Source organism: Diabrotica virgifera, chromosome 10, assembly GCF_917563875.1.
Source record: "Diabrotica virgifera virgifera chromosome 10, PGI_DIABVI_V3a".
Classification (NCBI taxonomy): domain Eukaryota; kingdom Metazoa; phylum Arthropoda; class Insecta; order Coleoptera; family Chrysomelidae; genus Diabrotica; species Diabrotica virgifera.
The window spans coordinates 127,965,576-127,988,424 of record NC_065452.1 but is presented as its reverse complement, the minus strand read 5'-3'; the positions used below and the strand labels follow the sequence as shown (position 1 = coordinate 127,988,424).

The 22,849-nt window shown below is 32.1% G+C and overlaps 1 protein-coding gene across 1 annotated transcript in view; it reads left to right on the top strand.

The window, feature by feature from the left end:
* LOC114340898 (phosphatidylinositol 3-kinase regulatory subunit gamma-like) overlaps positions 1-22,849 on the top strand; it is a 773,815-nt gene that overhangs the window by 6,713 nt on the left and 744,253 nt on the right. The window contains exons 3-4 of the mRNA XM_050641271.1: positions 6,481-6,570; positions 22,369-22,404. Of these exons, the coding sequence (XP_050497228.1) occupies positions 6,481-6,570; positions 22,369-22,404 (126 nt within the window). The remainder of the gene's footprint in view (positions 1-6,480; positions 6,571-22,368; positions 22,405-22,849) is intronic.

The following is a 22,849-nucleotide window of genomic DNA, read 5'->3' as shown; positions in this document are numbered from 1 at the left end:
TTATATGTTATATGTGGAATATGTTATTAATTAGTTATTAGAATTATTAATTATTTATATATTTATATAATATAATATAATTTTATAATTATATATTTTATACAGAGCAGAATATACTACCAAAGAGTTGTTCCGCCATATTGGATGGAGCGTTTTTGCGAGTGAAACCGAGCCCATCTACTTCACCGTATGCCGCATCCCCTCTCTCCCACATCACTGCTTTACACACCCTATCAGAATAGCTATCAAAATGACAGTGTTGCCATTTAAGAAAATTAACGATGACGTCAATATCTAAATTAGGTCACCCTGTATACATAATTATTATATGTAAAAAATTTCAATTTGATATATTAATCGACAGGTCTGAACATTTTTCAAAAAAACAATTAGTATTTGAACTATTGAATTTATTCCAAATTACAGACATAACTTTGTTACTTTTTAGTATCTTGTAAATGGTAGGGAAAAATATTTTGATATTTGGCGGTTATATATAACTTTACACACCCTATCAAAATAGCTATCAAAATGACCGTGTTGCCATTTAAGAAAATCAACGATGATGTCATATCTCTAAATTGGGACGCCCTGTATACATTATTATTGTATGTTAAAAATTTCGATCTGAAATACTAATTGACGGGTCTGAGCATTTTATAAAAAAAAGCAATTAGTATTTGAGCTATTGAATTTATTCTAAATTACAGAGTCACTCTGTATAATATACTTGAATTTCTGGTTGATTAAATAGCATAGAACATATCTGGACCTCGGAGGTAAACTACACTATGTCATTTCAAGCAACTGTGTTTAGTGTGTGTTTGAAAAAAGTTTTAGAGCACTTAGGATGTTAATAAAAAACGTAATATGTCCCATAATTGGTTGAAAGATAATATGAACGTATTCTAATAATAATATATAACCAATTTGTATAATCCAACTAATAAAATAAGTGGATTAAAAAGAAAACATATTCAAAACAACACCATGTTGACATAGTGTGTAGTTTACCTCCGAGCTTCAGATATGTTTCCTGTATTATTTTAAGTTTAAACTATTAAGGGGGTCTGAGATGGCGCTGTATACTGAGTAGGCATTATTCTCTTCGGCGTTTCAAAAAACTACTATTTTTCAAGTTTAAGCCCGTTTTAATCAAAAAGTGGTAATATTAAGTGCTGTAGTTGGTGTCTAGTGCAACGATAACTGCAGTTAAACTGGTAAAGAGTATGGCAAACAAGAATTTGACGATGAAAGATCTCAGTGCTCGTGTTGACAATCTGTCATCAGAATTAAATGGCGGGCTTGAACTATTACGACAAGAATTTGTAAAATTCAAAAGTGATCCTCAGAATTTACAAACCTCCGATCAAAAAAATAGCGATAATTTCTTAGCCCGCTTAAATGCTTTCCAAGATAGCATGAAATCATCCTTGGACAACCTGGTTAAAGAATTAAATGAGGTCAAGAGTAAACTGTCATCCACTGTAGACTACATGGCAGAAGCTGAAAGAAAACAAAACATGAATTCCCTTGTTCTTCACGGAGTACCTAAAGATAAGTCCAAAGATATTTATTCTACAGTTTTAAATATATTTAAAAATATAAATATAAATTTATCTAAATCTGATTTAAATTACTGTTATCGATATTCAAAAAAAACCGCCCAGGTGGACAAACACGATCCAATATGTGTTCAGGTTGTGTCACGACACACTAAAGACATGGTGTTTCAAAACAAAAGGCGCCTGAAAGGTTCCAAAATGTTAATACGGAGCTACTCACAAAAGAACATTTAGAAATCTATAAAAGTGCTAGGGAATTATTTAAAAATTCGGCATGGTCGTATAATGGACTGGTATATATTTCAGATTCTGTCGGATCGAAAAAATTAATTCGCAAATTTCCAGAACTTGATGTTTATCGCAACTAAAACAATATAAACAACAATGGTGCCTAAATATTTGTGTGCGTAAATTTGTGTACGCGAGTGATGTGCGATAAAGTAAAAGTTTGGATTATAATACCATCAAGGTCTGTACGTGAATATTTATAAATAACATTTTTTTGCATCACTACATTAATAAAACTCATTTGTTCGCCTTAAAAATAATTCGTAACATAATTGCCTATTTTTAGTATATTTATATTGGTCTGTATTACTTATGTTGGGTTTATTGTTTATTTATTATTATGTACTATTTTGGAACACCGTTAACTGTGGTATAAGGGACAGTGCGATCTGTTGCGTAATATTTCTTTTTTATATTGCAGTTTTTTTTGTTCTTTTATGACGTAAACAGACTTAAAACCAAGTACTCTTTAGTTTTTCTTAATTATTTTGGAGCTAAGCCCATCCGAATTGTGTATTTTGTGTGGCTGAATTGCGCAGCAGTGTTGATTGTAGTTTATGTTTATCGAGTTTCTTACACCTTGCAACAATAAAGTTTTACCTACTTAACGTTTCTCCGTGCAGCAAGATGTACGAAACAGAACAGAACATTAGCTTATCATGATTTCTCCTTTTTGTTATTCTTGAGTTGATTAGTAAAACTATATTATGAAATTTGCACATATTAATATTAAGAAACAACACTGTAAAAATTGATGGTTATAATTTTTTTAGAGCGGATAGGCAAACTAGAGGGGGTGGTGTAGGTGCTTACATAAGAAATACATTACCAACTCAAGTTATAAATTTCAGCTTTCAAATAAATCCAATTTTGGACTACTTGTTTCTTCAAATTTCACTTAATATGAAACAAATTGTGGTTGGTGCGTTCTATAGACCGCCTAACTCAAATCCTAACTTTTTATATCTGATTGTGATAATATTTTTTCATATATTTGTCGTATCTTTGATCAAATCGTAATTCTGGGAGATTTAAACATAAATTTTTTCAATTTGTTCTCTCCTATTTTAAACTGTTTCGAGTCTTATGGTTTACTGCAATTTCTTAATGAACCCACCCGCATAACAAGGACAACGAGCACACTTATTGATCCTGTTTTTGTAAATTGTCCGGACGTTGTTGTTAACCAAGGTACTCTTTCCTACAGATATTTCTGATCACAATCTTGTGTATCTAACGCTTAATCTTAAATCACATAAACCACCACCTAAATTTATAGAATATCGCTGCTTCAAAAATCTTAATTATCAACAATTTTATAATAATTTAATCGAACTTAACTGGAATAACATTTTTAGAATATCAAATATTGACAAAAAGATTGAATACTTTAACACACTATTAATTGAACTTTTTGATGTCCATGCCCCTTATAAAAGATGTCGAGTAACAAAAAATAAAGCACCTTGGTTGACGGATGATATTAGACTTTTGCAGAAACAGAGATCAAAGGCGTTGCAAAAATAAAAAAAAAGTAAGGATCAGGAAGACAGAGATAATTATAAACTACTAAGAAATAGAGTTGTAAACTTAACCAGAACTGCCACAAAGAACTACATACTTAGAAAATATATGTTATGAAAAAAATTCAAATAAAACTTGGAATGCAATAAAAAATTTAAATGTTCGAACTAATAAAAACTACGATCTTCCCCCTAAATTAGCTGACCCCGAAGCTATTAATAAGTATTTTGAACAATATTTGTCCAATGTTTCTAATAAGGGTAAAAATAAAGTACAATTTTGCAATAGTAACAAATTTATTAATAATCTAAATTTCGCTTTTTCGCTCACCTCACTGAATAGCATCAACTTGGCATTGCATTCCATTAAAACAAACTCTTGTGGAGTAGATAACATATCAGCTAAAATGCTTCAACTTTGTAGCCCCTTCATAGATATTTATATTCTCCATATAGTAAATTCTTGTATAGAAAAAACATATTTTCCCTATTTATGGAAAATGCCTGTTGGTAAACCATTAGCCAAAAACAACAATCCTCAGACTTTCTCTGATTTAAGAATTATAAGTATACTTCCAGCCCTTTCCAAGGTATTGGAAAGGATTCTATATGATCAAATATATCTTTACTTTACAAACAATAAAATACTGTCTGATAAACAATGTGGATTCCGGAAAAACTATAGCACAGCTTCTGCTTTGGTAACGGTTATGGATGAGATCCTAAGAGCATCTGATAAAGGTCAAATAAGTCTGCTCGTTCTTTTAGATTTCTCCAAAGCGTTAGATACCGTAGATCATGAGTTGTTATGTTCAAAATTGCGATACTATGGGTTTGAGGCAGAGTCTGTAAACCTAATACAATCTTTTTTATTAAATAGAACACAAAAAAATCTGTATATAACAAACAATCTACCCCAATAAATATTCTTTCAGGTGTACCCCAAGGTTCAATTCTTTCTCCATTATTGTTTTTAATTTACACTACTGATATTATTAACTCTTTACAATACTGCAGCATAGTTGCTTACGCTGACGACACTCAATTGTACCTTAGTTTCGATAAAGAAGATTTACTTAATGCTTTGGATAAAATTAATTCTGATCTTGAAATAATAAAAGAACTCTCTGACGAACACAACTTAAAACTTAATTCCACCAAATCAAAACTATTATGTATCGCAAATGAAGTCCACCGTCAACTTGTAAAAAACAATTCAAACATAAAAATCGATCATGTTAGTTTACCATTCACAGCCTCAGCTAGAAACCTTGGAATTATATTTGACGAAAATCTAAGATTTCAAGAACATGTCAAAAACATTAACAAAAAAGCTTTTTCATCATTGAAACTCATTTTTATGAATCGTCACATTTTAAGTAAAGACTTAAAAAAGCTTCTTTGTGAGAGTCTTGTCTTGTCTCATTTTATTTTTATGCCATGTCTACTGGAGGCGGAGAAGAATAGGATACAGAAAATGCAAAACTCCTGTTGTAGATTGATTTACGGGATTAGAAAATATGACCACATTTTACATAAAATAAAAGAATGCGGTTGGCTGAATATGAAAAATAGAAGCACATATCATCTAGGTAACTTTATTCACAAGTTACTTCTGATGCCAAACACCTCCACTATCCTTAAACAAAAGCTCGTCCGAAGAAAGGAAATTCATATGCGAGACGTGAGATTGAAAGACACTTTCACAATGCCACAACATAGATCAGCTTGGTTCCAAAGGAGTTTTACCTACAACGCAGTAAAGCTGTATAATTCAATTCCTCATAATATTAAACTATATTCAATTAATCAATTCAAGTATAAATTTCGTTTATATCTTTTTGATAAGCAATAACATTGCTTAACAATTATGTTGTGCATTGAGCTGCACGGACATATTTTTGGTTGGGCTGTTTTGAAAGAATGTTTTTTTCTTAATGATGTGTTTGAAAATAGTATATTGTGCAACAAGTGCAGAAAGGTACTAATTTCTCACGAGTTTGAAAAGTTGCGGTACGAGCGCAAGCGAGTGCCGCAATTCAAACGAGTGAGAAATTACCTTTCTGCACGTGTTTCACACTATACTTTTTCTACAAGCACAGTTTTTCCTAAAAATAAAAATCACAATTTCCAAACGACGATTAATTATAATAGGTACCTATGTGATAAATTTTAAACTGTATTTAATTAATACCTACTAATCAATTTAAATTCCTTATACCTAAATAAATTGCACAGAAATCAGTTAAAAAATTAATGCACTGCCTTAATTTGTTTAAATTTAAACAATTATTACACATTATTAACATTCTATTTATGCAGTCACGGATTTACACAAAACCTACTTCATTCGACGTCTCTTGCACAGGTTGCTAAATCCTTATTGGTTATTTGATAATTATAAAATGTTTAATAAGAATAAACTTGTAAAATAAAACAGTTGTAACATCCATAATTTAGTTTCTATGCTATAGTTAAATATAATAATTGTCTTATAGGTTATATATTTGTCTAAAGTTTAACCACGGATGTAAACAGAATATAACGTTACTCAGAATGCGGTAGTCCACGGATGTAAACAGAATATAACGTTACTCAGAATGAGGTAGTCAACTGTGCAGAAAAGAACATTGCGGCACAGAAACGTCACTTTGCGGCACAGAAACGTCACTTTTCTGCACACTAATGTCAAATATCTTATACTGTGAGAAAATATCAAGTTTGCTAACATAAAACCGTGCAGAAAAGTGCACTTTGAATAGTGGTTGTAGAAAAAAATATTTTTTTTTAGTACCTACTTGGTTAATATTTAGTTTTTTTCCCCACCTTATTTTTGAAGTTACGTTTCTTTTTAATTAGTTAGTTTAGGTTTATTTTTAGATTAATTAGACTTGTTACTCTTACTTGTTAAGTAAGAGTAGCTTTAGCTAGACTTCGCCAGATGTTATCTCAATAGGGTTCAACTTTTTTGCTTTTGTTCTATATTCTTCAATGTGCTGTAACTATATGCTTATTTGTTTTACATACCAAATGAATAAAAAGTCTTTATTATTATTAAACCACCAGTATGAGTTCCCAATACCTAATTTTTCATTTTGTTTTAGTGGAATTAGTCAAACTACTGGGTTCGGAGGTAGGAAAAACAATTCATCATCCTTCAGCATGTGGAGTAGAAAGTTCAAATTCAAAACCTGGTAATACATTTTAAAAACTAGAGATTATATCGCACCTCCGCTCAAAGAGTGTCTCATAAGTCAAAAAAGGAAAGTATTGAGAACATGATGTTTAAAATTTGTGCTAGAACTTTTCCGGGTTTAATTTAAAAACTATTCAAGTTAGTATAATCACTATTTTAGTGAGTTACAAAGATTTTTGAAGCTCGACAAAATACACTTTCGATCGTAAGAAGCGGGCACTCGATGAATTATTTAAGTTAGATGTCTCGAATTTTCTAAACCTGTTGTCCGATTTAAGTGATTTTTTTAGTATATTATACCCTTATTCTTTATCAATATCGCTATAATAATATTGTTGCTAGACAGGTAAATTGTCATTGTATACCGGGTGTAACAATCATACTGTGTATATTCCTCAAAATTCGGAACACCCTGTGGAATGTTTTAGCATAGATAAAATATTGAAATTAAAACTCAATCGTAGCGTTAGGCTTTCTTAACATTTTCTTTTTTGATTTATTTGTTTATGTTGGATAATAAAAAAGTTAGGCACGTTAACAACTAACTATGTTCTTCATCATTACAGGGTGTTTCTAAATAAGTGCGACAAACTTTAAGGGGTATTGTCCAAGTAAAAAATACTGTGGAATAGCTTTAAGCCGGTGAAATATGATATTCTTCAAATATAGATATTAGGTCAAACGTTTAAGAAGCGGCCCTTTGAAGCATCTGTGTTTTTACGGTCAGACCTCCCGCATATCTATTTTCGTTTCTGCAAATTCGTATCTAGTTTCGTGCAAAATCTTAGTTTTAGTTCGGTAGCTAGCAGTGTGTTAGTACTGGAGTGTACGTGTGTTAAGTGATACGAGTGTTTTGTTGCTGTAATTATTTTGAATATTGGTTTAGTATTTCGTTTGGAGAGTGTCAAGTGTTAATTATTATAATTTAATTAATGTGAATAGTGATGTTGCGCCCGTGGGATAATGTAAATATCGCGTACGATAACGCTGATATTGTAAAAATTGCCAGTGCTAGTGTGAATGTAATTACTAAAAAAAAAGAGCTCGTAAAGAAGATTCGAATGCATTTAAATGCAGAAACAGAGCAAGTATGTTTGAATGTATACAAAAATCTACGTACGAAATTCGGCTTCGATGAAACACTATTGGCACAAGCCACCTCTGATTTAACAGAAATTCCACTTTCTAATGTATATAAAATAGTTAAAAATGAACCCTATCATCGCAAGAAACGATGTGACTACAAATTTTCAAGACCTTTAAATCCTTCACTCGTAAAACTATTCAAAACCACAATATACGACTGCTACAAAAGCAATGAAATACCTACAATAGAAATAATAAGAAAGAAATTGGAAACAACCGGTCGAAATATGAACTGCTGTGAGAAAACTCTTCAAAATTGGATAAAAAAAATGGGCTTTAAGTTAAAATCCAAAGAATAGTCAACAGACGTAATATGTACCTAGAAGAAATTACTAAATATAGGCAAGAAAATAGGAGAATTTATTATTTAGATGAAACTTGGTATGATACCCACGATACAGTTAAGAAAGGATGGACAGATGGTTCAAGCATGTGCATACCAGAAATGCCTGCAAATAAAGGCTCGCGGCTAATTATTGTACATTGCGGAGGAAGTGAGGGATGGGTTCCGAATGCTTTAAAATTATGTGGGAAGAAAATGGAAGATTGTAACGTTGACTACCACAAGAATATGGAAGCTGACATTTTTGAAGATTGGTTTGAAAACTCGCTGATCCCAAACTTGGAGAAAAACGGCGTAATAGTGCTTGACAACGGTTCCTATCATTCCCGACAGCTCACTAAAATACCAAATACATCTTCAAAGCTGACCTGCAAAATTTTTTAATGGAAAATTATTTGTATTTCGAAGATTTTTACACAAAAAAACAACTTATTGAAGTTCTACACACGAAGCAATTTAGAAAATTATACGCTCTAGAGAGTATTGCCGAAAAGCATGGACACACTATATTGAGACTTCCCCCCTACTTTTGTGTTTTCAATCCTATTGAGTTAATTTGGGGACAATTAAAACCAAGTATAAGGCGTTCAAATACATTTCCTAAATTTGACAAAAAGGTAATTGAGATAATTAAAAAAGAAGTAGCCAATATTACCAAAGTAGACTGGCAGAAAAGAATTGCCAAAGTGATCAAAGTAGAAGAATATTATAAGAAGATTGGGCACTTCCACATTAATGGTGGAAATAAATTTATTATTGAATTGGGCGATGATAGTGACGAAGAAAATACGGAAGAAGGAGAAAATGAGTTAAGTGTATCAGTATTTTAATTGTTGTGTTGTGCAATTCATTTTCCAAGCATAAGTGTACTAATGAAAAGACTCGGTTAAAAAAATATTTTTAGATTTTGTATTTTTAATAAAAAAAGAGCGGGGACATGATTGCATTTTGTGCTGAATTTTAAGAGTTTTGAACTGTATACCTAAAGTAATTTTAGATCTAACAGTGTTTTTATAAAGTTATTTTAGTATCAGTAATTCTAACAATAACAAGATTAATTATAAAAGCTATTCTACATCAGTTATTAATGCGGTAAGAGGGAGGTCCCTGTGAGGTTAAATGTTATTAAAAAATTGATAAAATTAATTTTAACACAATATTATGTCCTGCTTTAACGGTATTTACCTAAGTATAAATAAATATTTTTAACTACATATTTAATTACCAGAAAACACCAGCTGCCGGCCTAATATTAAAGAAGAACAACCCAAAGCTACAATAATCTTACCCATTACACTATATAGATTGCTTGAACAATAATTCTGCATGAAAAAATAATGACCATTTGCTTTATAAACATATGGCCGCAAATTCTTCGGTTTGGAGATACGGGATGTTGAATTTTTTCTTACAAACTGACGATTTATTTTTTGCTCTAAAACCGGTTGAGATATGCAAATGAAATTTGGTAGGTGTTAAGAGCTACTTATGCCGCATTTTTTGACATACAATTAAGAATTTTATATTCACCATTGACGTGCATACGGGATGTATCTAAAATGTTTATACCCGTATGCACGCCAATGGTGAATATAGACTTATTAATTGTATATCAAAAAATGCACAATAACTGTCCCTTAAAACCTACCAAATTTCATTTGCATATCTCTACGGGTTTTAGAGCAATAAATAAATCGGCAGTTTGTAAGAATAACTTCAATATCCCGTACCTCGGAAACGAAGCATTTGCGGACATACGATTATAAAACAAACTGTCATTATTTTTTCATGCAGAATAATTACCCCTTGAAGTTTGTCGCACTCATTTAGAAACACCCTGTATTGATGAAGAACATGGCTAGTTATTAACGTGCCTAACTTTTTTATTATCCAACATAAACAAATAAATCAAAAAAGAAAATGTTAAGAAAGCCTAAGGCTACAATTGAGTTTTAATTTCAATATTTTATCTAGGCTAAAACATTCCACATGGTGTTCCTAACTTTGAGGAATAAACACAGTATGATTGTTACACCCGGTATACAATGACAATTTGCCTGTCTAGCAACAATATTATTATAGCGATATTGTAAAAGAATAAGGGTATAACATACTAAAAAAATCACTTAAATCGGACAACAGGTTTAGAAAATTCGAGACATCTAACTTGAATAATTCATCGAGTGACCCGCTTTTTATGATCGCAAGTGTAGATTATTAAGTCTACTTACTAAAAAAAAATATTAAAACAATTTTTTTTTGAGTTGTGACACTATTAGTGGCGCACCCAGGGGGGTTAAAACCCCTCCCAGAGCATATAGAAATATACAGGGTGAGTCATGAGGAACTGTACATACTTCTACCTCGTATGGAGGCCTCTATGGGAAATAACAAATGACCATTAAAAAGTGTCTGCTCCCATTATTTAATAATATACAGGGCGAGTTGTTAATTTTTACAGAAATTTGTATTCGTCATAATTTTTGAACGGTAAGATCGATGTGTCACTTAGTTTGGTCAATCGTTACACTGTTACCACTCAATCAACTGATTTATTCAAACTAGAAAAAAATCAGGTCCGGCTTTAAAAAAATAGTTCGTTTTGGTCTTGAAAAAAATTTCACCCTGTATACGATTTTTGAAAACTCTAATAAGAATTTTAAAAATTAGAAAAATAGGCAATTAAAACGGCATATTAATTTTTTCCCCATACGATTACTTAATTTTTTATAAAAAAATCAAATTTGACTATGAATTAAAAATTTGTTGAAGTGAACTATAGATTTAAAAGATTAACTTTTATTACAAAAATTAATTTTTTTTAACAAATATTTAATTTATAAGTAATAATACTACCACTGCTCGTGCTATACGCTTTAAATAATACAACCTTTTTAGCCAATTTCCAGAATTTCAAAAGTAACAGGTTGTTTTAAATAATACTAAAACATCATCCTGTATAATACTTGTTTATCAAAAAGGAGGTAAACAAATAAACCTAAATTAAACAAAAACAAAAAGAAATTTTCCCTTCGTTTTTTGCATCACTACCTTCTCATCATGTATTAATACTATGTATGTGTATAAAAATGATAATTTGACATTTTCGTTGTTTGAGTACATAATTTGACTTTTCGTTCGCCATTGTTATTATTTATTTGTGTTTCTTACACTGTTTGTACTTTTTTGCATTATCATATTTTACAAAATATTTTGCCGAATCTACTTGCCAATGTAGCCGTCCTAGGTATGTACTTTATGCACGATGGGGCATCACCACATTTCTCAGTTGCTGTTCTCAACATCTTCATGTGACTTATGGAAATAGGTGGATAGGGCGCGGAAGGCCTCATGCATGATCACCTAGATCACCTGATTTTAACCCTAAAAGGGTTTTATTATTTACAACGTATAGCACAAGCTGTGGAAGTATTAATACATATGTATAAATTAAATATATGTTCAAAAAAATAGATTTTGCAAGAAATGATATTTTTTTAAATCTATGGTTCACTTCACCAAACTTTTAATTCATAGTCAAATTTGATTTTTTATAAAAAATTAAGTAATCGTGTGGGGAAAAAAATAAATATGCCATTTTAATTACTTATTTGTCTAATTTGTAAAATTCTTATTAGAGGTTTAAAAAACCATATACAGGGTGAAATTTTTTCTAAGACCAAAGCGAACTAATTTTTTAAATCCGGACCTGATTTTTTTCTAGTTTGAATAAATCAGTTGAGTGACAACTTATAAATTAAATACTTGTTCAAATAAAATTAATTTTTGTAATAAAAGTTAATTTTTTTAAATCTATGGTTCACTTCACCAAATTTTTAATTCATAGTCAAATTTGATTTTTTTTATAAAAAATTAAGTAATCGTGTGGGGAAAAAAATAAATATGCCATTTTAATTGCCTATTTGTCTAATTTTTTAAGATTCTTATTAGAGTTTTCAAAAACCGTATACAGGGTGAAATTTTTTCTAAGACCAAAACGAACTAATTTTTAAAGCCGGGCCTGATTTTTTTCTAGTTTTTGAATAAATCAGTTGATTGGGTGGTAATAGTGTAACGACAGTAACGATAGTGTAACATAGGGGCCTCCATACGAGGTAGGAGTATGTACAGTTCCTCATGACTCACCCTGTATATAAAGAATAGTAGGAAAATGTAACTTGTCTTTCAAAAACAATACAAAAAAAAATTCAGTGCTCAAGTCAACTCCCCAGAGGAAAATTCTAGGTGCGCCACTGGACACTATACAGATAAAATAACGAAAAATCTTTGAAATATTATTTATTTAAAGTGGCTTTAGAGTACAGAATATAATATCATCATTATTATCTGGTTAACAGAGCTATACTTTTTAATTATTTAACTTTAAATATAAGTAGGAAACAAAATTAAATAAAAAATACTGCAAAAAGAAAAATAAAGGTGTCACTTTTCTTGAGCACATTTGCACTTTGTTTTGAATAAAGCAATTACACATACTGTCTTAACTCGACAAACAACGGTTTATTCAGATCTTAGATGGACAACTGCCTTGCACAAGCCGATATGTGACACTATTTATGTTCGGTGCATCGTTATTTTGGTTAACCCAGTGGCGGCCGGTCAGGATCGGCAGTGCCGACCCACACATTTATGGACACATTGTAGATTTTCTAAATATTTAATTTAATCTGAGTTGATGATATTTGTTTCTGTAAAATAAAAAAAGATCTGTGAGATAATACAGACTAAATTTTATTCATTGTTTTTAAGAGAATTCGATCAATACGATACGTTAAAAGTGATCCCTACGCGTAAGAAACTTTTCAAATTAATAATCCCAGCCATGCATCCGATTGCGATTGTGTGAATTCTTTTTTAGGGACGGCGAGCCGTCCCTAGATTTACGATTTATTTGTAAGAAGCGCTGTGGAATATTAGCCGATAGGCAACCAATTATACATTTCACCACAATTTCACCCGTATTTGAATGGCAGAGTCCGGCAGATACCGGCAGAAATCAATCTGCCGATCGGTGATGGGCAGACACCAGCAAGGCTTGTACCAAGGCACGTACCCTGCTAATAGTGCGCTCGGGATGAAATTAATTATGAAATAACGTAGCATTTGGAATTTTAAATCTCGGTTAGTTTTCACTGTAGCAGATTTTCGTAAACAGCTTTTGGAAGTTTTCAATTTTATTAATAAAGGCAACTATTTTGCAAGTGATGATATCTCGATCCGTGAAGCAATCGGTTTGAAAACTTTACTAAATGATTATTCTTTTAATATTTTTTTACATATTTCTAAGAAAGTGTTTACCCAAACTGATGTGATATTCAATGTTGTTCAAAATCAGTCAACTGATATTATTTATTCCAAAAATAGAATAACAAAGCTGGTAAAAAATCTCAGAGATAGTAATTTTCAATATATACGCAGTGACGTTTTGGATTCGCTTGATATTTCCGAACACCCCCACAAAAGACAAAAGTATAACACAGATCTCGAAAAACAAGTATATTTTGAAATTTTTAATACTATTATTACTTGTGCAATTAGATAGGTACTCATTTTTTCAAATTTTGAAGATTTGCAAAAATTTAAAAGTTACGCCAAAGAATTTTCAAAATATCTATTAGACAAGTGTATTAAAACTATCCATAATTCTTTAATCAAATAAACTAAGGAAATTAATTAAAAGTTTTATATGCTGATCCAAATATTTTCGAAAGATGGGATAAGTTACAAAATATGTATAATTTTCTATACTGCAATTCATTGCAACAAACTGTTCCCGAAATTAATAAATTATTATCATGAATTCTCTCATTGCTACCAACTTTTGCCTTAAATGAACGGGATTTCTCTTGTCTCAAAAGTGTCAAAACGTATTGTCGAAACACCATGAAACAAAAGAGAAAGCTTTTCTCAAGTGTCAAGAGAAATAAAAAAATATGAAAAAAAAAATTTTTAAGAAGCGCTTTTCTTTAGTTACGAGTGACTAAAATTAAAAATATAAAATAATCAAGTAAAAAGCAAAAAATTAAAAAAATTGAAAAAATCTAACACATTCGTCAAAGAAAAGCGTCTTCATCGAATAAACAGTTTTCGCCCCACGCTTTTCTTTAACGAATGTGTTACGATTTTTTAATTTTTTTTATTTTTTGCTTTTTACTTGATTCTTTTATATTTTTAATTTTAGTCACTCGTAACTAAAGAAAAGCGTTTCTTAAAAAAAATTTTTTTTCATTTTTATTTTTTACTTTTTAGTCTTACACTTTTCAAACACTAAAATATATCGTCATGTTTATTAAAATATGTATAGGTAAAACATATTATGATGTACTAACATAAAAAGTAGTCGGAATCTGCAAAAAATTTGAAACTTTATTGTTTATTTATGAAGCATAACGTAAACAATTAACGTAAAAAGTGAAATTATGTATAGTTCATATCATTAGCTATAATTTTGTAAAAGTTTCAAGTTTTTACATTGTAAAAAATAAGAGAATTTAAGCATTTTCCATTAAAATAGTTTTTTTTTTATTTAAACAATTAATAAACATAAAAATTTTATTTTTATTGACTATTCGTGTATTGTTCCCACGAATGCATATGTCTGCAAATTTCCATTCATTTGAATTGGAGAAAAGGCAGTCAAATTAACGTCTAAAGATTTGACGCAAACTATTGAACTAAATAAAAGCGTTTAAAAAACTATTAAAATCTCTCCAACACATTAATAAATTTTACGATGATGTTATTACCCATTTTGCTACGTGCAAACAACATAGACTAAAGTTAATTTATAAACATGTTTAGGTTCTAAATCTATGTGAAAAAACAAAAAAAAAAATAAAACAAAAACCAAAAACCAAAAATCTTCTATGATGATTGAAGCCTTTTAATTAGATGGTATACCTATCTGAGGAGACAAAAACCTTGCCGACCCTGTCCCTAAAGCCACGAGCCGCCACTGGGTTAACCATATAGTGAAGCAAGTGTCATCTAACAACAAATACTTGAACCATACACGTAACACTTTTTGAGATAGGAATTTGTAGTTGTATTAAACTGTTGGTGCAATATAGCGTTTTTATTTATTTTTTTGAGTTGTGACACTGTTTGAGCACAGGTGCGATATGTTAAATACATTATTTGAATCACAAAATAGGGTTTGTGTAGCTATTTACAAACATCAATCAAATCCAGTAAGATCATTTTCGCAATGTTTTTTATAGCACTTAACGTTTTATGTTTAAGTTTGTGGATATGACTCAGAAACAAAGAAATTTTAGTACCTCTGGGTAGTATGGACAATCCCTGGACCAAATGGGTACCTTGGGTAAAACCAGGGTAATAATGGGCGGTTGAAGCATAGTACTGGCCCCGTTACTTTCCTTGTATACTAGCGGAAGATATACCTAGAGATAGCAGACTACCTTGCTATAATCCCAAAGCTGTGTTAGCAGTATAAAATAGGAGACAGTTGTTATTAAGATTGCTATTTAGTTTTAAATAACAACAATACAGTACCAAAAGAACTGTCACAAAAATAAACAAAAAAGATTGGGAAAAACATTTCACGAACCTATACAAAAACAACAACAAGGCAGATTCAGAGGATGAGGATATAAGAGATAACAGGGATGAAGAGGAAGGCGCACCTACTTATCAGGAATTCATGGAGGTACTAAAATAATTAAAAGTAAACAAAACGCCAGGGCCAGATGAAATCAACAACGAACTGATCGTCAACGGAGGAGAGGAGCTCACGAAGCGAATGCACAAGTTAATGGTTACAATTTGGAAGGACGAAAAAAGCATGCCCATAGAATGGAAAAAACGGACATATCGCACCAATATTTAAGAAAGGAGATCCAACTAAGTGCTGCAACTACAGAGCAATTATGCTACTAAATACAACGTATAAGATATTGACCACAGTTATAAGAAAACGACTAAATCAGTACACAGAAAAAATTATAGGACCGTACCAACAGGGCTTTAGAAAAGGAAGATCAACAATAGATGCTGCACATACTAACACAAACAATTGAAAAAAGTTATGAACATGACATAGAATTACACATACTATTCATCGACTTCCAACAGGCCTTCGGCAGCATATACAGACAATTATTAAAGGAAATGAATACCGGCAAAATTAATAAGTTTAACTAGAATGACAATGATAGACTTAACAGCAGAAGTTAAAACAAATACAGGAGATACAAACGACATCAAAATAGAACTTGGGGTAAGACAAGGAGACAGTCTGTCAACGACACTATTTAATATCGCTCTAGAAGGAGTAATTAGGGACACAGGGCTGAAAAAGACAATTATTCAAAGCTCAACACAGATCATAGGATATGCGGATGACCTGGGGCTGGTAGCACGAGATAAAAAAATACTAGAAGAGGCACTTTTAACCCTGGTAAGAGCAGCAAAGACGAGAGGATTAATAATCAATCAGAATAAAACAAAATACCTTATTAGCACAAGAGACAATGTAAACAGAATAACAGAAATAAAGATAGGTGAAAATACATTCCAGAGAGTAGATTGCTTCAAATACCCTGGGGGTGATGGTGGGCGGCAAAAACGGAAGGAGTATAGAAATAAACGAAAGAATTAAAGCAGGTAATAGAGTATATTGGAAATATCACCGACTACTCAAGGACAAAAACCTGAGCAAAAAAAACAAAATCAAAAATATACACAGCAGAAATTAGACCAGTGATAGCATATGGAGCAGAAGTAATGTGATTTACGAAAAAAGACGAAGAAAAGTTAAGAATAATTGAGAGAAAAATTATCGAGAAAAATACATGGTCCAGTAAAGACAGAAACAGGGGAATATAGAAAGCTGATGAACCATGAAATAATAAATATAACTGAAGGAGAAGATATAGTAAAATTCATTAAAGCACAAAGGCTCAGATGGTTTGGGCACACACAATGAAGAGGGGTAGAAGAACTGATCAGGAAGATAATGAACTGGAAACCAGTAAAAAATAGACCAAGAGGAAGACCAAAAATAAGATAGGAAGACCAAAAATAAGGTGGGAAGATCAACTGCTAGACGATATGTATATCAAAGATGGAAATTGCAAACTGAAGAGAAAAGATTCAGGACAGGAGAGAGTGGAAGAAGATAGTAGAGAAGGCAAAAAACATTACAAACTATGAACGACGACCTAAAGAAAACTGCGGACTAATCCACCACGTGAAATGGATTAAAAGAGCTCATAGTATTTGAGCGACCTATACTCTAACAAGAGTGAACGGTCCATATATATTTGATTTTAAATACTAAAGGTGAAGACTGTGAAATAATAAGGAAAAGTGAGACAATTTTACTGGAAAAGTATAGAAAATCCTTTAAAATGAAAGTTTGTATAAAGTTATTTGTAGATATTAATTTGTTGTTTAGTTCTTGCAAAAATAGCTTCAAAGGTCGAATGTTGAAAATTATTAATAACTTTTCTAGAAATGCACAAAAAAATTTAATTTCGCTTGAGAATGTGGAAAAGATCACAAAATAGCTATTTGTATAACAAGGGAGGAAAGTGCTACTTTTCCTCCCGAGAATGAAGTTTACAGTAATCATTCAAGGGAGGAAAAGGCACTTTACTCCCATGTTATACATATGGTTTTTCCACCTTCCTCAAATAAAAAATCATTTTTTAATTTTTACTTAATTTATTTATGTAACTAACCTACAAAATTTATTAGAACTAAAACTAACAAGTAGGTACAATATAACTGTCAACTGTCAAATATAAGTCAAATTATTAATGTAAACATTGTTAAATCGGAATAACAATTTACTGTTTTTTACCATTCTGCAAAATACAGAGTGTTTTTAAATAAACGTTAAAATGTATAGATACTTACGTAATAGAAAATAGATATTGTACAGGGCGTCAATAAGTTATATTTCATGAATAAAATACCATGACGTCACTTTTACTTTTCCTCCCTACAATCAGGTCCGGAAAAGTATACTTTCGGTAAAATATTTTATCAATGAGTGTATCCATCTTCGACAATGAGCATCAATGGCTGGCCTTTGCTGATGATCTTATTGCTATAATGTTTTGAGGAGGCAAAATATTTTGACCTAGAAATAAACCAGGAAAAGTCAAAGTACATGATACTCGGAAATACAGAGCAAACAGAAGAGGGTAGTGATGTTGAAAAAGTAACTATTCGTTACAAAGTACTCGTTACTTACGAATACCGAAAGTGACGATTACTATGATTACTCTTTGATTACTCTGATTACTTTGTTACTTCGTACCAATCGTATCAGAGCGAGTAACGACTATTGTATCTACTTTGATTACATTGATTACTCTGATTACTTCTTACCAATCATATTAGAGCGAGTAACGACTATTGTATCTACTTTGATTACTCTGATTACCTCGTTACAAAATACAAAAGTAACAAAAGTAATCATAGTAATCAAATCATTTTATCCCTTAAACAGATCAGTGAAGGTCGTTGTTATATCGGAATACCCATACAAAATACCTACCTACTGAAAAATACGATTCTTGATATGATTACCGGTACTCAAATACAAAAGTAATCATAGTAATCAAAGTAACGAATACTGTAAATGATTACTTTATACAAAAGTAACGATTTGTAACGAATACTCGGAAGTATCACACATACAATGTTAGAACTCTTATATCGGACCAGAAGATGATGGAACTGGAGGAAGAGCTGAAAACAATAAAATGGGACATCATCGGCCTCAGCGAAATCAGACGAAGAGGAGAGCCCAAATTACTCTTAAATCGGGACATTTATTTCATTTTAGAGGAGAAGAAGACACTTCACATGGTGGAGTAGGATTCATTATACATAGAAAACACACCCAAAATATAACTAAAATCAACAGCATGAGTCCCAGGATTGTATACCTCATCTTCAAACTAAATGCAAGATATAACCTTAAGTTAATCCAGGCATATGCTCCAACGACTAGCCACTCAGATGAAGAAATTGAAAAATTTTATGATGACCTAGAAACAGCATTACATACTACACCAGCATATTATACAATAATTATGGGCGACTTTAATGCGAAAATTGGCTTTAAACAAGATGATGCAGAAGTAGCAATGAGCAAGTATGGGTATGGCGACAGAAATGAACGAGGACAAAGACTGCTTAATTTCTTACACCAGGAAAATTTATCCATGATGAACTCTTTTTTCGATAAAAAGCCTCAGCGTAAATGGACATGGATAATCCCAGATGGTAGTGTCAAAAATGAGGTAGATTTTATCATAACAAACAGAAAAGAAATAATTAAAGACATTGAAATACTTAACAAATTTTCGGTAGGAAGCGACCACAGATTAATCCGAGCAAAGATACGATTGAATGTCAATTTCGAAAGAACCAAGATGATGTTCAAAACACGAAAGACGAAGTGGATTCCCCCAGGAAACAACAACCTCTATGAAGATGTACTAACCAGACGTATACAAGACCTTGAAAACGACATAGAAAACATTGAACAAGCAAATAATGTCATAACGAAAGCACTAAAAGAAACAGAAAGGGAGTGCTGCCCGACTGTCGTGACCCATAAAGAAAAATTAAGCCAAAATACGAAAGAGTTAATAAGTAAAAGAAGACAGTTGACGGAAAAATACGACTCCAACTACACAACACTGAAGAAATTAAATAAAGATATCCACCGATCAATCCGAAAAGACATAAGAGAAAACAACGCAAGATAAATAACTCACATAATTCAAGAAAACAAAGGTTTAAAAGTTTTGAGGCGAAATACGAATAACATCGGTAACAAAAATATGTACAAAATCAGAAACAAAGATGGCAACATTGCCACGGATAAAGCCGAAATCCTCAAGGTTGTCGAATCGTTTTATCGCGAAATGTATGAGAGCACCAACGAAAGGCAAGATCAGCCCCTGCCCAAAATCACAAACCAGGGATCAGAATTAATGCCAGAAGTAACACCACATGAAGTTAAAAAGGCACTTTCAGAAATGAAAAATAATAAATCCCCTGGCGATGACGGAATAGTAATCGAGGCAATCAAACAAGGTGGAAATAAAATTATCCAGGCTTTGGCCAAACTTTTCACCCAATGCATTTACCAAGGAAAAACTCCTTCTCAATGGAACAATGCAGTCATTGTTTAATTACACAAAAAGGGTGACAAAACAGATCTAAAAAACTACCGTCCTATCAGTTTGCTATCACACATATATAAACTTTTCACAAAAATTATCAAAAAAAGACTGGAGGCTAAGTTAGACTTCTATCAGCCTAGAGAACAAGCTGGATTTAGATCTGGATATAGCACTAACGACCACTTACTGGTAATAAAAAACCTAATAGAGAAGTCTGCGGAATACAACAAACCATTGGCACTGATATTCGTGGACTACGAGAAAGCATTCGATACCATAAGCCAGCAGAAAATGTTAAAAGCATTTACAGAATGCCGAATAGACCATCGCTACACTAACATGGTCATATATATCTACCAAAAGGCAACGGCTAGCGTAAGACTATCTGAACAACAAAAATAAATAAATTCTGTATACAGCGAGGAGTACGGCAGGGAGACATCATCTCACCAAAGCTATTCACAACCCTTTTAGAACACACATTTAAGAAGGCAGATCTAAACGAATATGGTATCAATATAAATGGAGAGAAGCTCAGTCATTTGAGATTCGCAGATGACATCGTCCTTATAGCCGATCGTATGGATGATGCAATAATAATGTTGAACAAATTATATTACGCTTCCTTAGAGGACGGACTAAAGATTAACATCAAAAAGACGCAAATAATGACTAATCTGGTGCTAAATCGTAATATTGTTGTTGATGGAATGGATATTGAGCAGACTGCATCTTATAAGTACTTGGGACATGAAATTCGGTTGGGACGAGATAACCAGACGTGCGAACTCCCACGTCGCATAGGATTAGCCTGGGCAGCGTTTGGTAAACTGAACTATGTATTTAAATCGGACTTGCCCATATGCCTCAAAAGGAAAATCTTTGACCAGTGTGTGTTGCCTGTACTCACTTATGGAGCCGAAGCATTAACACTAACAAAAAAGTTAGTGAACAAGATTCGCGTAACTCAGAGGGCTATGGAGCGCCAGATGTTGGGTGTCTCCCTGAGAGACCGAATCCCAAACGAAGAAATACGCCGTAGAACAAAAACAACAGACGCTGTCGAAAAAATCGCGTCGCTTAAGTGGAATTTGGCAGGACACGTCGCCAGATTGCCAGACAACCGATGGACAAAACGTATTGTCGAGTGGAGGCCGCGATAAGAAGCACTACGGAGCAGATGGGCCGATGATTTGAAACATGTTATCGGTAACTGGATGCAAGCCGCACAAAATAGAGATAAATGGAAAGAGCTGAGGGAGACCTATGTCCAGCAGTGGACGCGTACGGGTTGATGATGATGACTCGAAAGTAACTATAGTCATCACTAAAAAGAGGGATAGTTTACTTTCATATCTAATGAAGCAAGGGAATATAATTTCGAGAGAGTGGTCCTTTTTACATATCTGGGGGTTGTTATAGATGAGAAAGGTCAGGAAGAATAAAAACTGAATGCCAAAGAGAAATAAAAAGATGAAAAGCCTAAGACCACTGACGAAATCCAAATATGTATCAAGAAAAACAAAGTTAAGAATATATAAAACGGTAATAAGGCCCATAGTGACGTATGTCATGGTGCTGAAGGAATTGTATAACGAACCATTGTATTTTTAGCCCTAGGCCCAATAGCTTACGCATAATCACATTGTAAATTGTAGATAAAGCTTTCTGGGATAAACAATTTTAATTTTGCAATAACTGTTAACACATCCTGTGCGGATGGCATTCACCGATCAGCAGACGGCGCCATTGATTATACTCATTTTTAATATCTGTTTTTTTTTTGTACGTTCAGAGTATAAGTCTTAGGATCAGACATCTGCACGCAATGTGTTAAGTGAAACTTCTTGAAATTTTTATAGCACAATATTGATGATATTGGCCTATTTTCATGCGAAATTAAATTTTTTTGTGCATTTAAAAAAAATATTGATAATTTAAAAAAATCGACTTTTCAAGTTTTAAAAATGTTCAGGATATCATGATTTTTATATTAAATTTATGGTCTTCCTGTGGACTACACCGTTAAATATTATTTCACTGAATGAAACCCTATTTTGATAAAAAAAAAACAGTGTTAATTTGATCTTTGCTTAACTGTCAAATATTGTTTCAGGGTTGTCCAAACTTATAAAACGCTTACGAATATCAGGTAAGTAGGAAGTTTTATAATATCTAAATAAAAAATACCATTGTTTGTATTCGAAAGTCTTTTCATAAAGTATAAATAGTCTTTTACTAACACAACCATTTTCTCTATAAACACATAACACGAACGAACATTAGACAATACCTCCTACAAAGAAATCATAAGGGTGAATTGTCTAAAATTAATAAAGTCGTCTAAAAATTGGTAAAACCAAGCTGTTTAAAATCAGACCTGTTATTATGGATTTATAACATGGTGGCAAAACCAAAACTCTGTAGGAGAAAACCTGAAATAGTCAAACATACCTTGCATGACTACGAGGGATTAGATAGTAGGTGGAAAACACTTTTGAGACTACCAAGTGACTCCAAAAACATATGGTACCCATCAACTAGACTTGTACAATTGGTACAAAGTTGAATTTGATGTGAACCATTCACCAATTTAA